The 18,580-nt window shown below is 35.2% G+C and overlaps 1 protein-coding gene across 8 annotated transcripts in view; it reads right to left on the bottom strand.

Annotated features, from left to right (window-relative positions):
• Positions 1–18,580, bottom strand: part of ZNF148 (zinc finger protein 148) — a 126,596-nt gene that overhangs the window by 27,316 nt on the left and 80,700 nt on the right. For all 8 annotated transcript variants that reach the window (XM_059920922.1, XM_059920930.1, XM_059920928.1 and 5 more), the window contains 2 exons: positions 13,546–13,669; positions 12,247–12,330 (listed from right to left, as the gene is read on the bottom strand). In XM_059920922.1, the coding sequence (XP_059776905.1) occupies positions 12,247–12,330; positions 13,546–13,669 (208 nt within the window). The remainder of the gene's footprint in view (positions 1–12,246; positions 12,331–13,545; positions 13,670–18,580) is intronic.

Below are 18,580 nucleotides of genomic sequence, written 5' to 3'. Positions count from 1 at the left end.
GTGTATAAACTAAAATTTTTCTTATTAATTATACACAGTTAACCAAAAAGTAACACATTTGCCAAATTTCTAGTTTTCCTCACAAAACAATAATATTCCTGCAACATGGCAGTTAAAATGCAGTTTTTTAATAATGCTTACAAGATAAATTTGACACCCCCTCATTTGGCATCAAGGTTTGACAATATAATTCTAAAATCAAGCTTTCTACTCTTATCTCCTCATTCTCACTCTACCCACCCCTTTCTGCTCTACTCAGAATGGTCATTTACATGTTGTTCATCTTGCCTTTGTTCATTCCACATCAGGTGGAATTTCCTCTTACTCCTCCATCCATAGACTTCATCTCATTCAGACATACCAACTGCCTGCAAGCCGTTAAGTCTAGGTCCAGGAGTGGCTCTGCTCTTACCTGAACAAAATAAAAACCTCCATCTTTAAAACCAAATTTTTTGTCAACTAAAAATGTTCCTGGTGCCTGATCTACTCTTTCAATAGCATAGTGGTTAAGGGCATGAACTTTGAACACCTAAATTATGTCATTAACCATCTGTGTACATTGGGGCAGATTACTTAATCATTTTGACCCTCAGTTTCCTTATCTGTTTAAAAAAAGGAGTAATAGTACCCTCTTCACAGAACTGCTCTGATGATAAAGTGAGATAATTTATGTACTGTGTTTAATACAGTGCTTGGCAGAGAATAGGTACTCAATAAATCTATCTGACAGTATTATTAGGTTTATGATAATGATGACCTTTAGGAATTTCTAGCTTTTTAACTATCCTGAAGAACCTTCCTCCTCCTGGTGCTTTTAAACTAGCAAATCTGACATACTGCTTCTCCTGTTATCCAGCACCTGCAATGATCCTAATGGCTTCTTGTCTGCCTGATCTTTAACTTGCTGCTCTGTGTGTTTCTGAACTATATGTGTATCTGTCTACCTATCCTTCCCCAAAGATTCCCAACTTCAGTACACCCCAGATTTTTTTCCTGGTCCTGGCTTCCATCATGCTTCTGCTCTATAGTTCCTGTGATGACACTTGACTCCCATGTAACACATGAACTAAATCTAACTCACAGGGCCACCAATCTGACTCCTCACTGGTCTATTTTATCTGAACCCCTAAAGCACAGGTTGTCTGTACTACTTGTATAGTTTGTCAAACTGTGAGTCACGTGATTCACATGTTGATCCATTCAATAATTATACCTAAATAAGAATGAGACCACTTCAAGAGATTCCCAATTTGTTAAACTAGAAACTTGTCAAAACAAATGGTAAACATTCTTCTTTTAACTATAGACGCTATAAACTAACAACACTGTATATGGATTTGAGGCAGAGGGATACTCACACAAAGTACCTACAATTAATTGAAAACTATGCAATTTTCATTTTAAAGACTCTGATTCTTTATATTTCAGTTCTAAAGTATAATGCTTAAATGGAGTTACTTTTCTGGATGACTTCTCTTATCCCCCGAAACAAAATGTTTTTTAAAAGTTACAGTATAGTTTTATATATAGGTATGTATGTGTATGATTTCTTTTATATCTTTTCTGGGATATTTTGTTAAATAGTCAAATTTTTTATATGTGTTTTATGTTATCATATCTTTTAATGTGAATTATTAACAGTTTTGCCAAAAAAAAAAAAAAAAAATCTGGCTTCTGGAAGCTTTGTTAAACCAGAGAATGTCAGTCACAGCAATCTGTACTTCCCTGCTTAATCTTTCTTGGCAAGCTCTGCCCACGCCAGTGCTGTCTGGCTTCAGCAATCAGAATGCCAGGAGCTCATACTGCAGTAGCCCAACAGTTCCTTCACCTCCACAAAGAGAGTTTAACTAGGTCTGTAACATTTTCTTTTAATAAGACTTCTCCATTATGGTTAATAAACTCTAAGTTAGGGCTTCAAAATAATGAGAGGTCAACTAATTTTTGTCAATAACTGAACCATACTGAAGGAAATACAAAGTGCTGAACAAACCTAGTCAGGGGTGAATCAACATTCTCTCTGACTCCACCTCACTAGCCCAACTGGTTTAAAAAGAAAATAATAATGCTGTTATTCAGCTATTTAACATGGTTGTGAATAAAAGTCATAGTCAAGAGGAAAAGAAGATCAATGCGTGTTTTCAGGCATGAAGAATGCTAACTTAGAAGACAGATTTTCCAGTGTTTCTTGCTACATTTGTATCTACAGAATTGTGTATATTCAAGAACTAAAGCCTTAAAAAAGAACTTTGTGGGAAAAGAAACCTAATGAATATGTATAATTCTGAATGATTTGGTTTATTTTCAAAATCCCTTTTATTTTGGGGAAGAAAATCATTTTATACAAACTTACCTATATATGGAAATAATTTTGTAACATTTTTACTAATGAAATAAAAAATAGATTATGAAAAGTGCTACAACTATAAAAAAAAGCCATAATTTGCTATAACAGTCAGAATATTAGAATAAGTATTCTGTGGCTTACTATTTAAAGGAATTCATAAAATTAATATAAAATTAAAATACTGAAAACTGTACTTAAGTACTTTACTCCTCAAACCAACACACCCTACCCATGGCAATAAGATGCCATTTCCTTAAAGTGGTGACAAAATGACTAGAAAAGAACATGCAACTGGAGATATGTCATTCTAACATTTATTTTACACATGCATTAAAAAATGCTAAGAAAAGGCACGTTAGATAAAGGTACCTGATCACATAGTAAATCTGTCAGTGACAAATGTTCAACCTTAGCTGTATACCTTACCAGTAATTCTGACTGTAACCAAAATGATCAATTAGGATTATCTGCAAGCCTGGCTTCAAGTCCTCACCTTCTCTCCCATATCCCCAAAACATACTCTCAGTAAAGGATCTATAATACATTCACAAAAGATATAAATCTCCCATAACTGCCCAAAACAGCAGTCCCAAGGATATCTGCATTTTGACAGTTTCAGTGCCTTAGGCTAAAGGAACAAAGCTTTAACCAGAAGTTCAGGGATCAGCCTTGGTACTCTCCTCTAAAATGGTATTTCATAGGCTAGCCCAAGCAATTAAGTAATAACCTGTCCAGGCTGAGTTTAAAATTTATTGATTTGAAAACCAAATCAAGCTAGGTTCCTGGTTTTTAAAAGCCACATAAGATTTGTTTACTGGTAACAAGAGCAGCCAAGCAGGTAATGATTTTTAACCATGTTGCAAATGGAAAAGACAATAGGTTTGTGGGCTGGGAGACTGAAGGTGACAGTATAATGAGACCCAAAAGGATGAGGGAGGCTACAAGGAAAACAGAGCCTGTAAAAACTGGTAGTTCTTCTCACCAAACAACCTTTGAGGTTCAGTTGATAGGTGACTTATTACTTTCTTGACAATTTAAAAATGGATAGGGATCAAAAACCACATTCACAGAAAGATAGACAAGATGAAAACGCAGAGGGCTATGTACCAGAGGAAGGAACAACATAAAACCCCAGAAAAACAACTAAATGAAATGGAGATAGGCAATCGTCCAGAAAAAGAATTCAGAATAATGATAGTGAAGAGAATCCAGGACCTCGGAAAAAGAATGGAGGCAAAGATCGAGAAGATGCAAGAAATGTTTAACAAAGATCTAGAACAAACAAACAGAGATGAAAAATACAATAACTGAAATGAAAAATACACTAAAAGGAATCAATAGCAGAATAACTGAGGCAGAAGAACGGATAAGTGACCTGGAAGACAGAATGGTGGAATTCACTGCTGTGGAACAGAATAAAGAAAAAAGAATGAAAAGAAATGAAGACAGCCTAAGAGAGCTCTGGGACAACATTAAACGCAACAACATTCGCATTATAGGGGTCCCAGAAGGAGAAGAGAGAAAGGACCAGAGAAAATATTTGAAGAGATTATAGTCAAAAACTTCCCTAACATGGGAAAGGAAATACCCACCCAAGTCCAGGAAGCACAGAGAGTCCCAGGCAGGATAAACCCAAGGAGAAACACACTGAGACACATAGTAATCAAACTGGCAAAAATTAAAGACAAAGAAAAATTATTGAAAGCAGCAAGGGAAAAATGACAAATAATATAAAAGGGAACTCCCATAAGGTTAACAGCTGATTTCTCAGCAGAAACTCTACAAGCCAGAAGGGAGTGGCATGATATATTTAAAGTGATGAAAGGGAAGAACCTCCAACCAAGATTACTCTACCTGGCAAGGATCTCATTCAGATTCGATGGAGAAATCAAAAGCTTTACAGACAAGCAAAAGCTGAGAAAATTCAGCACCACCAAACCAGCTCCACAACAAATGCTAAAGGAACTTCTCTAAGTGGGAAACACAAGAGAAGAAAAGAACCTACAAAAAGAAACCCAAAACAATTAAGAAAATGGTCATAGGAACATACATATCGATAATTACCTTAAATGTGAATGGATTAAATGCTCCAACCAAAAGACACAAGCTTGCTGAATGGATACAATATACTGTCTACAACGGACCCACTTCAGACCTAGGGACACATACAGACTGAAAGTGAGGGGATGGGAAAAGATATTCCATGGAAATGGAAATCCAAAGAAAGCTGGAGTAGCAATACTCATATGAGATAAAATATAGACTTTAAAATAAAGAATGTTTCAAGAGAAAAGGAAGGACACTACGTATAGATCAAGGGATCAATCCAAGAAGAGGATATAACAATTATAAATATATATGCACCCAACACAGGAGCACCTCAATACATAAGGCAACTGCTAACAGCTCTAAAAGAGGAAATCGACAGTGACACAATAATAGTGGGGGACTTTAACACCTCACTTACACCAATGGACAGATCCTCCAAACAGAAAATTAATAAGGAAACACAAGCTTTAAATGACACAATAGACCAGATAGATTTAATTGATATTTATAGGACATTCCATCCCAAAACAGCAGATTACACTTTCTTCAGAAGTGTGCACGGAACATTCTCCAGGACAGATCACATCTTGGGGCACAAATCAAGCCTCAGTACATTTAAGAAAATTGAAATCATATCAAGTATCTTTTCTGACCACAACGCTATGAAATTAGAAATCAATTACAGGGAAACAACGTAAAATACACAAACACATGGAGGCTAAACAATACTAAATAACCAAGAGATCACTGAAGAAATCAAAGAGGAAATCAAAAAATACCTAGAGACAAATGACAATGAAAACACAACGATCCAAAACCTATGGGATGCAGCAAAAGCAGTTCTAAGAGGGAAGTTTATAGCAATACAAGCCTACCTCAAGAAACAAGAAACATCTCAAATAAACAATCTAACGTTACACCTAAAGGAACTAGAGTAAGAAGAACAAACAAAACCCAAAGTTAGCAGAAGGAAAGAAATCATAAAGATCAGAGCAGAAATAAATGAAACAGAAACAAAGAAAACAACAGCAAAGATCAATAAAACTAAAAGCTGGTTCTTTGAGAAGATAAACAAATTGATAAACCTTTAGCCAGACTCATCAAGAAAAAGAGGGAGAGGACTCAAATCAATAAAATTAGAAATGAAAAAGGAGAAGTTACAACAGACACTGCAGGAATACAAAGCATCCTAAGAGACTACTACAAGCAACTCTATGCCAATAAAATGGACAACCTGGAAAAAATGGAGAAATTCTTAGAAAGGTATAACTTTCCTAGACTGAACCAGGAAGAAATAGAAAATATGAACAGACCAATCACAAGTAATGAAATTGAAACTGTGATTAAAAATCTTCCAACAAACAAAAGTCCAGGACCAGATGGCTTCACAGGTGAATTCTATCAAACATTTAGAGAAGAGCTAACACCCATCCTTCTCAAACTCTTCCAAAAAATTGCAGAGGAAGGAACACTCCCAAACTCACTCTATGAGGCCACCATCACCCTGATACCAAAACCAGACAAAGATACTACAAGGAAAGAAAATGACAGACCAATATCACTGATGAATATAGATGCAAAGATTCTCAACAAAATACTAGCAAACAGAATCCAACAACACATTAAAAGGATCATACACCATGATCAAGTGGGATTTACCCCAGGGATGAAAGGATTCTTCAATATACGCAGATCAATCAATGTGATACACCATATTAACAAATTGAAGAATAAAAACCATATGATCATCTCAATAGATGCAGAAAAAGCTTTTGACAAAATTCAACACTCATTTATGATAAAAACTCTCCAGAAAGTGGGCATGGAGGGAACCTACCTCAACATAATAAAGGCCATATATGACAAATGCACAGCAAACATCATTCTCAATGGTGAAAAACTGAAAGCATTTCCTCTAAGATCAGGAACAAGACAAGGATATACACTCTCACCACTATTATTCAACATAGTTTTGGAAGTCTTAGCCATGGCAATCAGAGAAGAAAAAGAAATAAAAGGAATACAAATTGGAAAAGAAGAAGTAAAACTGTCACTGTTTGCAGATGACATGATACTATACACAGAGAATCCTAAAGATGCCACCAGAAAACTACTAGAGCTAATCAATGAATTTGGTAAAGCTGCAGGATACAAAATTAATGCATAGAAATCTCTTGCATTCCTATACACTAATGATGAAAAAATCTGAAAGAGAAATTAAGGAAACACTCCCATTTACCACTGCAACAAAAAGAATAAAATACCTAGGAATAAACCTACCTAGGGAGACAAAAGACCTGTATGCAGAAAACTATCAGACACTGATGAAAGAAATTAAAGATGATACAAACAGATGGACAGATATACCATGTTCTTGGATTGGAAGAATCAATATTGTGAAAATGACTATACTACCCAAAGCAATCTACAGATTCAATGCAATCCCTATCAAATTACCAATGGCATTTTTCACAGAACTAGAACAAAAAGTCTTAAAATCTGTATGGAGACACAAAAGACCCCGAATAGCCAAAGAAATCTTGAGGGGAAAAAACGGAGCTGGAGGAATCAGACTCCCTGACTTCAGACTATACTACAAAGCTATAGTAATGAAGACAATATGGTACCGGCACAAAAACAAAAATATAGATCAATGGAACACGATAGAAAGCCCAGAGATAAGCCCACGCACCTATGGTCAACTAATCTATGACAAAGGAGGCAAGGATATACAATGGAGAAAAGACAGTCTCTTCAATAGTGGTGCTGGGAAAACTGGACAGCTACACGTAAAAGAATGAAATTAGAACACTCCTTAACACCATACACAAAAATTAACTCAAAATGGATTAGAGACCTAAATGTAAGACCGGGCACTATTAAACTCTTAGAGGAAAACATAGGAAGAACACTCTTTGACATAAATCACAGCAAGATTTTTTTTGATCTATCTCCTAGAGTAATGGAAATAAAATAAAAAATAAACAAATGGGACCTAATGAAACTTAAAAGCTTTTACACAGCAAAGGAAACCATAAATAAGCTGTAAAGACAACCCTCAAGAAAATGGGAGAAAATATTTGCAAATGAACCATCGGACAAAAGATTAATCTCCAAAATATAAAAACAGCTCATGCAGCTCAATATTAAAAAAACAAACAACCCAATCCAAAAATGGGTAGAAGACCTAAATAGACATTTCTCCAAAGAAGACAAACAGATGGCCAAGAAGCACATGAAAAGCTGCTCAACAGCACTAATTATTAGAGAAATGCAAATCAAAATTACACTGAGGTATCACCTCAGACCAGTTAGAATGGGCATCATCAGAAAATCTACAAACAACAAATGCTGGAGAGGGTGTGGAGAAAAGGGAACCCTCTTGCACTGTTGGTGGGAATGTAAATTGATACAGCCACTATGGAGAACAGTATGGAGGTTCCTTAAAGAACCAAAAATAGAATTACCATATGACCCAGCAATCCCACTACTGGGCATATACCCTGAGAAAACCATAATTCAAAAAGACACATGCACCTCAATGTTCACTGCAGCACTATTTACAATAGCCAGGTCATGGAAGCAACCTAAATGCCCCATCGACAGACGAATGGATAAAGAAGATGTGGTACATATATACAATGGAATATTACTCAGCCATAAAAAGGAACGAAATTGGGTCATTTGTAGAGACGTGGATGGATCGAGACTGTCATACAGAGTGAAGTAAGTCAGAAAGAGAAAAACAAATATCGTATATTAATGCATATATGTGGAACTTAGAAAAATGGTACAGATGAACCGGTTTGCTGAGCAGAAATTGAGACACAGAGGTAGAGAAAAAAAACATATGGACACTAAGGGGGGAAAGCGGCAGGGGCATGGGGGTGGTGGTATGATGAATTGGGAGTTTGAGAGTGACATGTATATACTGATGTGTATAAAATGGATGACTAATAAGAAAAATAAATAAATTAAAAATAAACATTAAAAAAATATATTGTTTTGCCTAAAAAAAAAAAAGAAAAAAAGAAAAGAAAAACGGATAAACAACATATGCAAAACATTTTTACTGCCATAACTATTTCAATGCATTCTTCTAAACGAAGAGCCTACAGAGAGAGAAAGCCTTGACATGGGCAAACTTTAGGGCACTATTCCCCTCCAAAAATAAAAGCCATTTAAAACATGAAAGAAAGACAAAAGGACAAAATAATAAATGATGGAGAATGTATACGTGGTTCTAAATATATATCCCCAGCTCAGTACAGCTTATAAGTAACTTGATAAGACAAAAATATCTTACTATCTTCAGAAAGAGTCTATAAAAAGAATCAAGAACAATGAAGTAAAGAAGGAAAATCTATTTCCTTTGTTATCAGTTCCATCTGGGAGGTGAGGGGCTGGGGACAATGAAGCAAAACTACATTTCTCTTCAAAAGAAACTTCTCTGTTAAGGAACCATAGTGACTGGTTTGCCCTGATTCCTCTCAATTCCCTATCTTCTCCATAACATGAGAACTCCAGCCTTTGCTTCCATCCCTTTTAGATGTTACTAAACCCACAAGGAAGGCTAAGCCATAACTGGCTTACTGGTAGAGCAAGAAAAATTCAAAAAGGCAAACGATATCGTTCTGCTTCTAGTCCCAGTCTTCATAGTTAGCGATTTCACATTGTGTGGTCTGGAGTCGCAGAGACTTGAGCTGGAATCTTGGCTCCACCATATACTAGGTTATACAAATTTCGGTACGTTTCTTAACTTCTGTGTGCGTCCTACTGCTTCTTCATCTAAAAACTGGGGATAGTAATAGCGCCTCCTTTTCAAGATTAATGAGAACTAAATGAGACATTTAACAAAACATTTAGCACAGTATACGGTTTTAGTAAATTCTCAATAAACATTAACTACCCAATATAACCTGTTGAAATCCAAGATACCCCATGGCCTAGCACAATTATTTTTCCAAACTGATATTACAAAATTGTGACCAGCACTGTAAAAAAGAATTTACTACTAGAACTGAATAGAAAACAGCAGAGCACAATAAGTTAAGTATTGTTCTGAAAATCTTTTTTCAGACTCAGACACACATTCTTTCTCTCTCTGTCTCCCCCCACCCCTCAACTGAGCCTCCCACAGTTTTTCTCTGTTGCCTGCACTATGTAGTCTTCAAAAGAGTGCACATCTGGCTCTTCTTCAGGGTACAAGAGCATTTTGTATAAAACTCTACAACACTTACTACACTCGGCTTGTTTATATGTGTATCTCTCCCATTAAAATGTAAATTCCAACATCACTAATTATTAGAGAAATGCAAATCAAAACTACAATGAGGTACCACCTCATACCAGTCAGAATGGTCGTCATCAAAAATCTACAAACAATAAATGCTGGCGAGGGTGTGGAGAAAAGGGAACCCTCTTACACTGTTGGTGGGAATGTAAATTGGTGTAGCCACTACGGAGAACAGTATGGAGGTTCCTTAAAAAACTGAAAATAGAACTACCATAAGACCCAGCAATCCCACTACTAGGTGTATACCCAGAGAAAAATCATAGTTCGAAAAGATACATGCACCCCAATGTTCACTGCAGCACTATTTACAATAGCCAGGTCATGGAAGAAACCTAAATGTCCATCAACAGAGGAATGGATAAAGAAGATGTGGTACATACATACAATGGAATATTACTCAGCCATAAAAAAGAACAAAATAATGCCATTTGCTCCAACATGGATGGACCCAGAGCCTGTCATACTGAGTGAAGTAAGTCAGACACATAAAGACAAATATCATATGATATTGCTTATATGTGCAATCTAAAAAGAGGGGTACAAATGAACTTATTTACAAAACAGAAGTAGAGTCACAGATGTAGAAAAGAAACTTATGGTTACCAGGGGATTTGGTGGGGGGGGGGGGGGCGGTGGATAAATTGGGAGACTGGGATTGACATAAACACACTACTATATATAAAATAGATAACTAATAAAAACCTACTGTATAGCACAGGGAACTCTACTCAGTACTTTGTAATGGCCTATATGGGAAAAGAATCTAAAAAAAGAGTGGATATATGTATATGTATAACTGATTCACTTTGTTGTACACCTGAAACTAACACAACATTGTAAATCAACTATACTCCAATAAAAATTTTTTTTAAAAAGGTAAACTCCAAGGAAACTTCCTTTTATTATCTACTTCTGGTACATGAAAAATACTGCCAGTTCAGTAAATTTCTGTTGAATGAGTGATTAAATCATCAAAATCTAATAGGTATTAAAAACATACAAAACAAAACAAACAAACAAAAATACAAAACATTTAACCATTTTCATTTATCATTATCTGAATGGGTTTTTATTATTGTATAAACTTTAAATTTACCTATAAGTCACAAAAAAGTCAATAAAGTTGGGACTTCCCTGGTGGTCCAGTGGTAAAGAATCCACCTTCCAATGCAGGGGACGCGGGTTCGATCCCTGATCAGGGAACTAAGATCCCACATGCCACGGGGCAACTAAGCGCTCATGCCACAACTAGAAAGAAGACTGTGTGCCAAAAGGAAGAGGTCACATGCCTCAGCAAAGATCCCGCATGCCACAGCTAAGACCCAACACAGCCAAAAAAAAAAAATAGAATATTAAAAAAAAAAAAAAGGATAACAGGACTTAAAAAAATCAATACCGTTGTTCTTCCTCCCAAGTGCCTCGTATTCTCCCATCTAGAAATGGTGGAAAATGTTTGCTTAAGAAACTGAAATGGGTGGTGTGCATAATGATCTTTGAAAAGTAGAACATCAAAGCATACAGATGTGCTGCACAGCTGAAGTTTTATTTAGGACACTAGCCATGTGCATGTTTGTTAGGGGCCAATAAAGCTAAGGAAAGTTATTAGGCAGAAAAGCTTGCTTCTTCTATATGACAAACTGTCCAAGGATCCCCTTTCACAGGTACTGCAGGCACCATGAGAACACATCTAAATAACAACACTGGGCAGGTACTTGCTTGACTACTTAATATAGAGATATATGAAGAACCTTAATATTTTCAATATTCATATATTATCACCATCATTTTCAATTCTATTTAAATGTAAGAACCAAAGTTATACAAATTTACCAACTCTTTTATTCCATCACAAAAAGGCAAAATACTGGAAATAAATTCTAAAGAAACACTTTTCATCATGCTTAAGAGATGTCAAAAGTCGACAGTTTACTAAATCAAGGTTACATATAAAACTTGGTTTTACGTTCGTCAAAAAAAAAAGAATAAATGCAAATAAACGTTTGCTCTAAAATGAGGCTCAACTTTTAAAGGTATGGGTTCCTTTATAGTGATCTTCCAAAATATTTGTTTCTAAATCCTTAACAACTTGATTGAAAAACTGGAAGTTTACAATTTATAAGATTATAACTCTCTTGATATAGTAAGCTATATACATGAAATTGTAAGGGGGAAAAAGTGGTATCGCTATTTTAGGACTCAGGCACTTCGCTTCATCCCCCTGGCTAATTACTGCAAATGATCATTTTACCTACTCTAAACTTGTTAAACATCTAAGGAAACAGCTACTTCACAAAAACTTCTTTCCATTTGTCACTTTAAACATATTTTAAGCTATTATGAAACTCTATTTCAAAGTAATTTATTAGGCTCAGACGTTAAGCCAAGTCTTAACAGTTAACATTGATTTACTGAAGGAAGAAAAAAGATAAGCTGTGATAAATACTCTTAAGAAACAAAACTGACAAAAGTTGCAACAAGTTGTTGCTCCTTATTAAAAATTCTTCCCTATATTTGAAATGGTAATTTTAATGATCCTAGTAAGGGAGGCAACACTCACCAGTATGAATCTTCTCATGTCTCTGTAGCAGGTACTTCTGTATGAAACGCATGTCACATTGACTACATTGAAATGGTTTTTCACCTTAAAATAATTTCACATCCACAAATTAGTTACTGGATAAAACACAGTTTATAGTTACTATTTCTGAGGAAAGAGAAATCTTAGAAGCCCAAATTCTGGAAATTCCAAATTATCCACACAAAGTTTTTATACTATTCATTAACAGAATTTTATTTCCTCTCAATTTCCTCCCCAAGATTTAAAAATTCACATTCTCACAACCTCACAAAAATGAGATTAAATCTCATTTATATCTTTCAAGGGAAAAAGAAGTAAATAAATAAAGCAATTTAAAATAGAATTTAAAAATCACAAGGCTAGAAAGGACTCTACAGGTTACCAAGTGTGTCTTAAACATCTCTTCTTTTTATCTGGAGGAAGATCCACCCACCTTGTTCTCCCTGGCTAACCACCACTTTATGCCCTTTCACTTATTTTCTCCAGAACCTTCAGAACTTTCTAAACATCCCCTTTAAAAAAAATAATAATCCTGTCTCTTCAAACGTTCCCTCTCTGTTGGAGCCTTTCCTTTCAGTAGTCTACCCTATGTCTCAAATTCTTCACCACCCACTTGTCCTTTAACCCTTATGCTCTGCTTTCTGAAAAGCTACTCATGATCTCCCTGCTATTTATTCTAATGGTTTGTTCTCAGCTCTCTGTCTCTCTCTATCGTCTCAGAAGGTTGTGCTATGGTTGATCCTACCCTCCTTGGAATTCTCTCCTCTTTTGGCTTCTGGGACACTGTATTTTATCAGTTCATCAAATCTACCTTATTACTCTGTCTCCCTCCCCACCCCTTAACTCAACAACGTACATGTCTAGTAATCTTTCCCCAAAGATCTGTGATCAGTCTTTAGTTCTGATCTCCACAACTTCATGTTCTTATTTTTTATATTTGATTCCCAAATTCATATTTCAAACTCCATCTGGACATCTTACATAGAAAAATAAATGTTGACAGGCTTTTAATAGTTCATTCTTTAACTGTTTCTCTAGCTAAAAAGAACACATTAAGCCAGATAAATATCCAATTAAGACTAATTTTGCACATCCATGCTAACTGTTTTCTCATTTAAAGTTTTTCCTGCTTTCCTTCTTACATCCTGGTCTATGAATTCTCTGATTTGAAATGCCAGGTTACCTAAAGTCTTAGAAATGAATGACATTTACAAGAAGATGAAAATAGCAAAGATAATAATTTTAATGGCCATAAGCCCACTTTAATTCAAGAAATACCTGTATGAATGAAGACATGTCTCTGTAAGTGATAGTTCGTTCTAAAGGCAGCATTGCAGTGCTCACAAACGTGAGATTTAGGGCTTTTCAAACCAAGTGATCCATCCTCATTTATTGTAAGGATCTGGTTTAAAAAAAAAAAAAAAAAAGGCGAAACAAAAGAAAGAAATTTTTAAAACGTAATACTAATTTATAAAACAGATAATGCCTTTTAATGCAAACAATGGTCACCAGAAATTATGAAATATTTTTTCCTAAATAATCTTGAGAGGGTTATTAGAATAATGTTACCATTCATTTTAAGAAAGTACAATGTGACTCAGTATGGGTAAAAATCACTAATAAAACCTTGGAAGCTGGTTAGGTAAGATCTCAGCACTCTGCCCCCTCCTCTCCAAACCTGATGTCTAGTAGAGTCCCTAAGTGTTCTCTGCTAGGGTGAGTATAGCTTTATTTTCAATTTCAAAATATCACATATGCAGGGCAAAAGTCTTGTTTTAGACATGGCGTAAATATCAATCAAATAGCACTGGTTAAATAAATCATGGAAAATGAATACAATTTAATATCATGTGGCTGTAAAATAAAACGAGAAAGCTCTCTATATACTTACATAGAAAGAGCTCGAGGATTTATTCTTAAGTAAGAAAAAAAGCAAGGTCCAGAATCTAGTATATAATTTTGCTAATTTTGTATATAAGATAGTACATATAGCAATATGTATTTGTTTGCATATGCATGAAAACTATTTGAGAAGCATATACATAAAATGTATATAACCTTGGTTGTCATGGCTGGGGAACTCGGCATATAGGAGATATGGCAGGAGGAAGGTTTTACACTGTACATACTTAAAACATTTTTCTGAACCATACAGATGCTTACCTATTACGTTTTCCTTTTTCTTTTTTCTTAAAGAAGAAAAAAAGAAAACTAAGTTTTTAAGTCATCCTAGAACTGAATTTTGAGTCTGGTTCAGTTTAGGACCTCTAAGGTTATTCTAGGACTACTAAACTATTGTTAAGCATATTCTTTAATAAATGAGAGTGGGTATGGGGAAGGAAGACAGGTGACAAAGACATCAACCTCATCTGCCTGTGCTTCCTGTGGTCGAGAATATCTTGGGCCAGGTCTGGACAGTGCCAGAGAGAAGCTCACCTTTGGGCTTCATGTATTCCAGTTTATCAAGCATTTGTCCAACATGCAACATTTAAACTGCCTCTCTCACCAGACACGTGGCAGAGTGAAAATAACAAATAATCCCTTTTTTCATTATTGAGGAGAGAAGAAAGATGACAAAATATGATGTGAAGATAAGAAGCAGAGAAAATTAGGAGGTAAGATCAGGAGGAATATGGCAAGTGAGAGGGAAACAGTATTGGAGGTGGGGGCATACAGAGTGGGAGCCAAGAAACTGTGTACCACACAGGGTAGAGAAATCTAGCAAACATCTTGAAAAATACAAAGTCCTGTGGAAACTGATTAGGGCCTGTAAATAAATACACAGCTATGACACCCTTCCCAAAACCTAGAAAGAGGGAGTAAGTAAGTAAAAAGGGCTTTAATTAAAAAAAAAATTTTTTTTACTTTAAATTCAGGAAGACAATTCAGCCTATACTGTATGTAAATCGATGGTATTTATTATGCAAATTATACAGGGCATGTGGGTTCTGGGCAAACTGCCAATGTGGTCAACAATGCTTCAAAGTCTATGTACCAAAGTCACAGAGGGAAACATTTGGCAGGAGAATGCAAGTGGGTGTCACAGCTTCCTGAAGAGTCAGTGAGAACAGAAAGTTTCATCTCTGGTCAGTCAGTCTAAAATGTTTTCAACCCCTCCAAGTCACAAAATAATATTCAAGTTAACAATGTGTAAAACAAATGAACAAAAAAACCACAAAATCTTTTAAAACATGATTCAAAATATTTCTAACATAAAATAACAAAAAGATGTTAAACATTTTATATGAAACAGAATAAAAACAAGATAGCATCAGGTATTTTTTCGCATATGTTGATAACAAATAAGAAGATCCAAGTGCCAAAAACATGGCAACTCAATAGCTTTCTGTGGCATAGCAACTGCAAGGAAAGGCTTTGTAAGGAACAAATCCGGCCCAAGTTACTTAAAGTGAAACGGATGTAATCCTTGACTGTACAAAGCCCTTTTATGAAGAGTTAAGGAGTTCTAGGTCATTGTTTTCTGGCACTGGAGGTAATGCTGCCTTTCACTGTGGACTCAAGCCTTAATTCAGGGTGTATTTTATGGATGAAACAGCAAACACTGACTTGTGAATAAGCAGACTGAAAAATCTAGCATATTTGTAAGTTCAATGACACAAAAATCAAATTGTTGGACATTTTGTATTTAACTTTCTATTAATTTTTTTCTTTTCTTAGGCCGGGGTAACACACATCTTTGTATCGATATAAAAGAAAATTATCTTGCCTCAGAAGAACACCAGTGGCTCTTCCAATTTATAATGTTTTAAATATAACCGACAGATTTTGTCTGTTTTGTTTCACCACTATAACCCCAGTATCCAAACGGTATCATAGTGAAACTCTATAAATGTCTGTTGATATGGCTGCCCACTGCCCATCCCGAACATCCTCCCAGCTTACCATGCTATTCTTCGTAAAACTCTCTGCAAATTCACTAAGTAGTCCCATAGTGAAATGGGTATGTAAAGAACAAAGTTCCTTGGTGGAACAGAAATGGCTCATTAACACAGGTAAAATTATCTTCCTTGGTATAGACTTGGCTTCTTTTCCTGTTCACATCCTTTCCAGATCTTTTAGTAAAATGTGATCTACCAGGTAAGTGGATTTGCCTGAGATTTAGCAGGCTTACTTGCTACTAGTACCATAAAATATTTTTGCTTTTCTTTTTCCCCTCAACATATGAACACCATTACAACTGAAGAATTGGAAATTTCCAAGTTTAAACCCTAAGGTGCCTGCTATAATATCTCCACGTGATTTGTCTTGACTCCTGTCACTGTTGAGTAATATGGTACATTATAAAGATCAAGCAACCGGGCTTCATCAAGAGTAAAGAAATTAGTAATAGTCTAAACAATACTCAGCATACTTTATTTTTTTTCTTAACTGTTTCATAAGTTTAAAACAGAATTTTTCAGTAGAGTATTTCAATACCAAATGGAACTCCTCAATTAATCTGCTTTCTTAACCTCATGGTCCATTAGCAGATACATTTTTTGTTCTGAGACAAATCTGTTCCCAGCTAGCTATCTATATACATAGCAATGCCTATGTTAAATAATATACCAATTTTCATCCAACGAAGCACTAACCTCTGCCTATTCAATTCAGAGATTTTTGACTCCTCAAGGGTCACTGCCACCAAATAACTGAAACCTGACACCCCTCAGTGAGAAAGTTTTATTTTCTTAAAAGGCAGATGTAATTTTCCCCATTCTATGTATACTATGTACTACTGAAATTGTTAAAGCATGTTTTAAACTAATGATAAGTTTTATCATACATTCTTAAATCAATCTAAATCAATTTCTAAACCACCAAAACCCCAAAAACAATTTGGAGGAGACAGTTTAAAATTCTCACCTATTATGAGCTGCTTTACTGCAACTGAGGGTGGGGAGTGAGATCTAAAATTCCCTTTACTCTCCAAATCCAAGCAGAAATGGAAGAACAGTGCAAGCCCAAACACATACAACAAAATCACAAAGTAGCCCATAGCAGTAACCACCTAAACATCTTGACCATCCATCCTACTTACGGTTAATATCCCACCCTCACATTGTCACTTTCTTTCATTCTCCATGATTTTTACTGTCTCTCAGCATTTGATTTTACTTATTAACAAATTTCATTTCTAAATGGCAAGCTTTTGCCAGTGCTAGAACATGAAATTCACTATACTATAAGCATGGTATATATAACATGATATCAATAACTGATGTTCAGGAGAATGACCCTGAGCCTTAGAAAAGGTTATTTCTCTCATATTTCCTAAATATCAGGCAAAGAAGTATGTGAATTTTTTAAAAGAAAGATTTACATCCAAATATTTTTTAAAATTAGGGTTTGGTTTTGTGGAAAAATTATTTACCCAGAATACATAATTCCCTGCAGAAATTAGATAAATAAAATACTAATACTTTTTTTTTTAACTAATTTTCTTCTTCATTTTTCTCTTAAGTACTACTCCGTATTTCCATCCCCAGTCTTACAATCAGTTATTTACCGTAAAGCTGCTCCTCCCACAATCCAACTAACATGTAGGAGAAAGCTTGACAAATAGCTAGTATATCTATTTCTCTCCTTCTTTCAATTAAATTTTCCTCATTTTAAATCACTCAATTTAGAATCTTTTTGATTCTAAAATCACTAATCTTTTCTGGGAACCGGTGGTGTATAATAAATTGCTGGGAATGGATTCTCTATATAATTCATAATCTATTTGATTTGTAGAATAGGCTCTTCCTTCCTGAGTTCAGCATAACTCTGAAAAATCAATTTCTACTCAGACCACCTACAGTGTTATAACAAAAGACCCAGTTCCTTTCTTCAGTACCTGATAAGAGATCCTGGCACATAACAGGCACTCAAATTATTTGCTGAGAGAATGAAAAAGGAGATACATTTCAGAATAAGGTAATCAAAAAGCACTCTGCTCTATCTCATTCTATTACTAAAGAGTTTGAAAAGACCTATAAAGTATATATAATACTGGATTAAGATAATATTGTTATATTTTACTGAAAAGGATTCTTAGAGTTCATCAATGTTAACTCCACAATCCTCATAAAACGTTTCTGTGGTGGAAAACATTATCACCTAATTCACATAATAGCAAAGTTGGGTGGTAATACCTCATTTATCCAGAAACTTTTACTATTAAGACTTGAGATTCTCAAGCCCCAATGCAGCCAAAAAAAAAAAAAAAAGTGGTGCTGGGAAAACTGGACAGCTACATGTAAAAAAATGAAATTAGAACACTCCCAAACACCATACACACAAATAAACTCAAAATGGATTAGAGACCTAA

The sequence above is a fragment of the Balaenoptera ricei genome, chromosome 4 (assembly GCF_028023285.1).
Source record: "Balaenoptera ricei isolate mBalRic1 chromosome 4, mBalRic1.hap2, whole genome shotgun sequence".
NCBI lineage: Eukaryota > Metazoa > Chordata > Mammalia > Artiodactyla > Balaenopteridae > Balaenoptera > Balaenoptera ricei.
The sequence above is the reverse complement of the archived record's forward strand: the minus strand, read 5'-3'. Positions and strand labels throughout refer to the sequence as shown.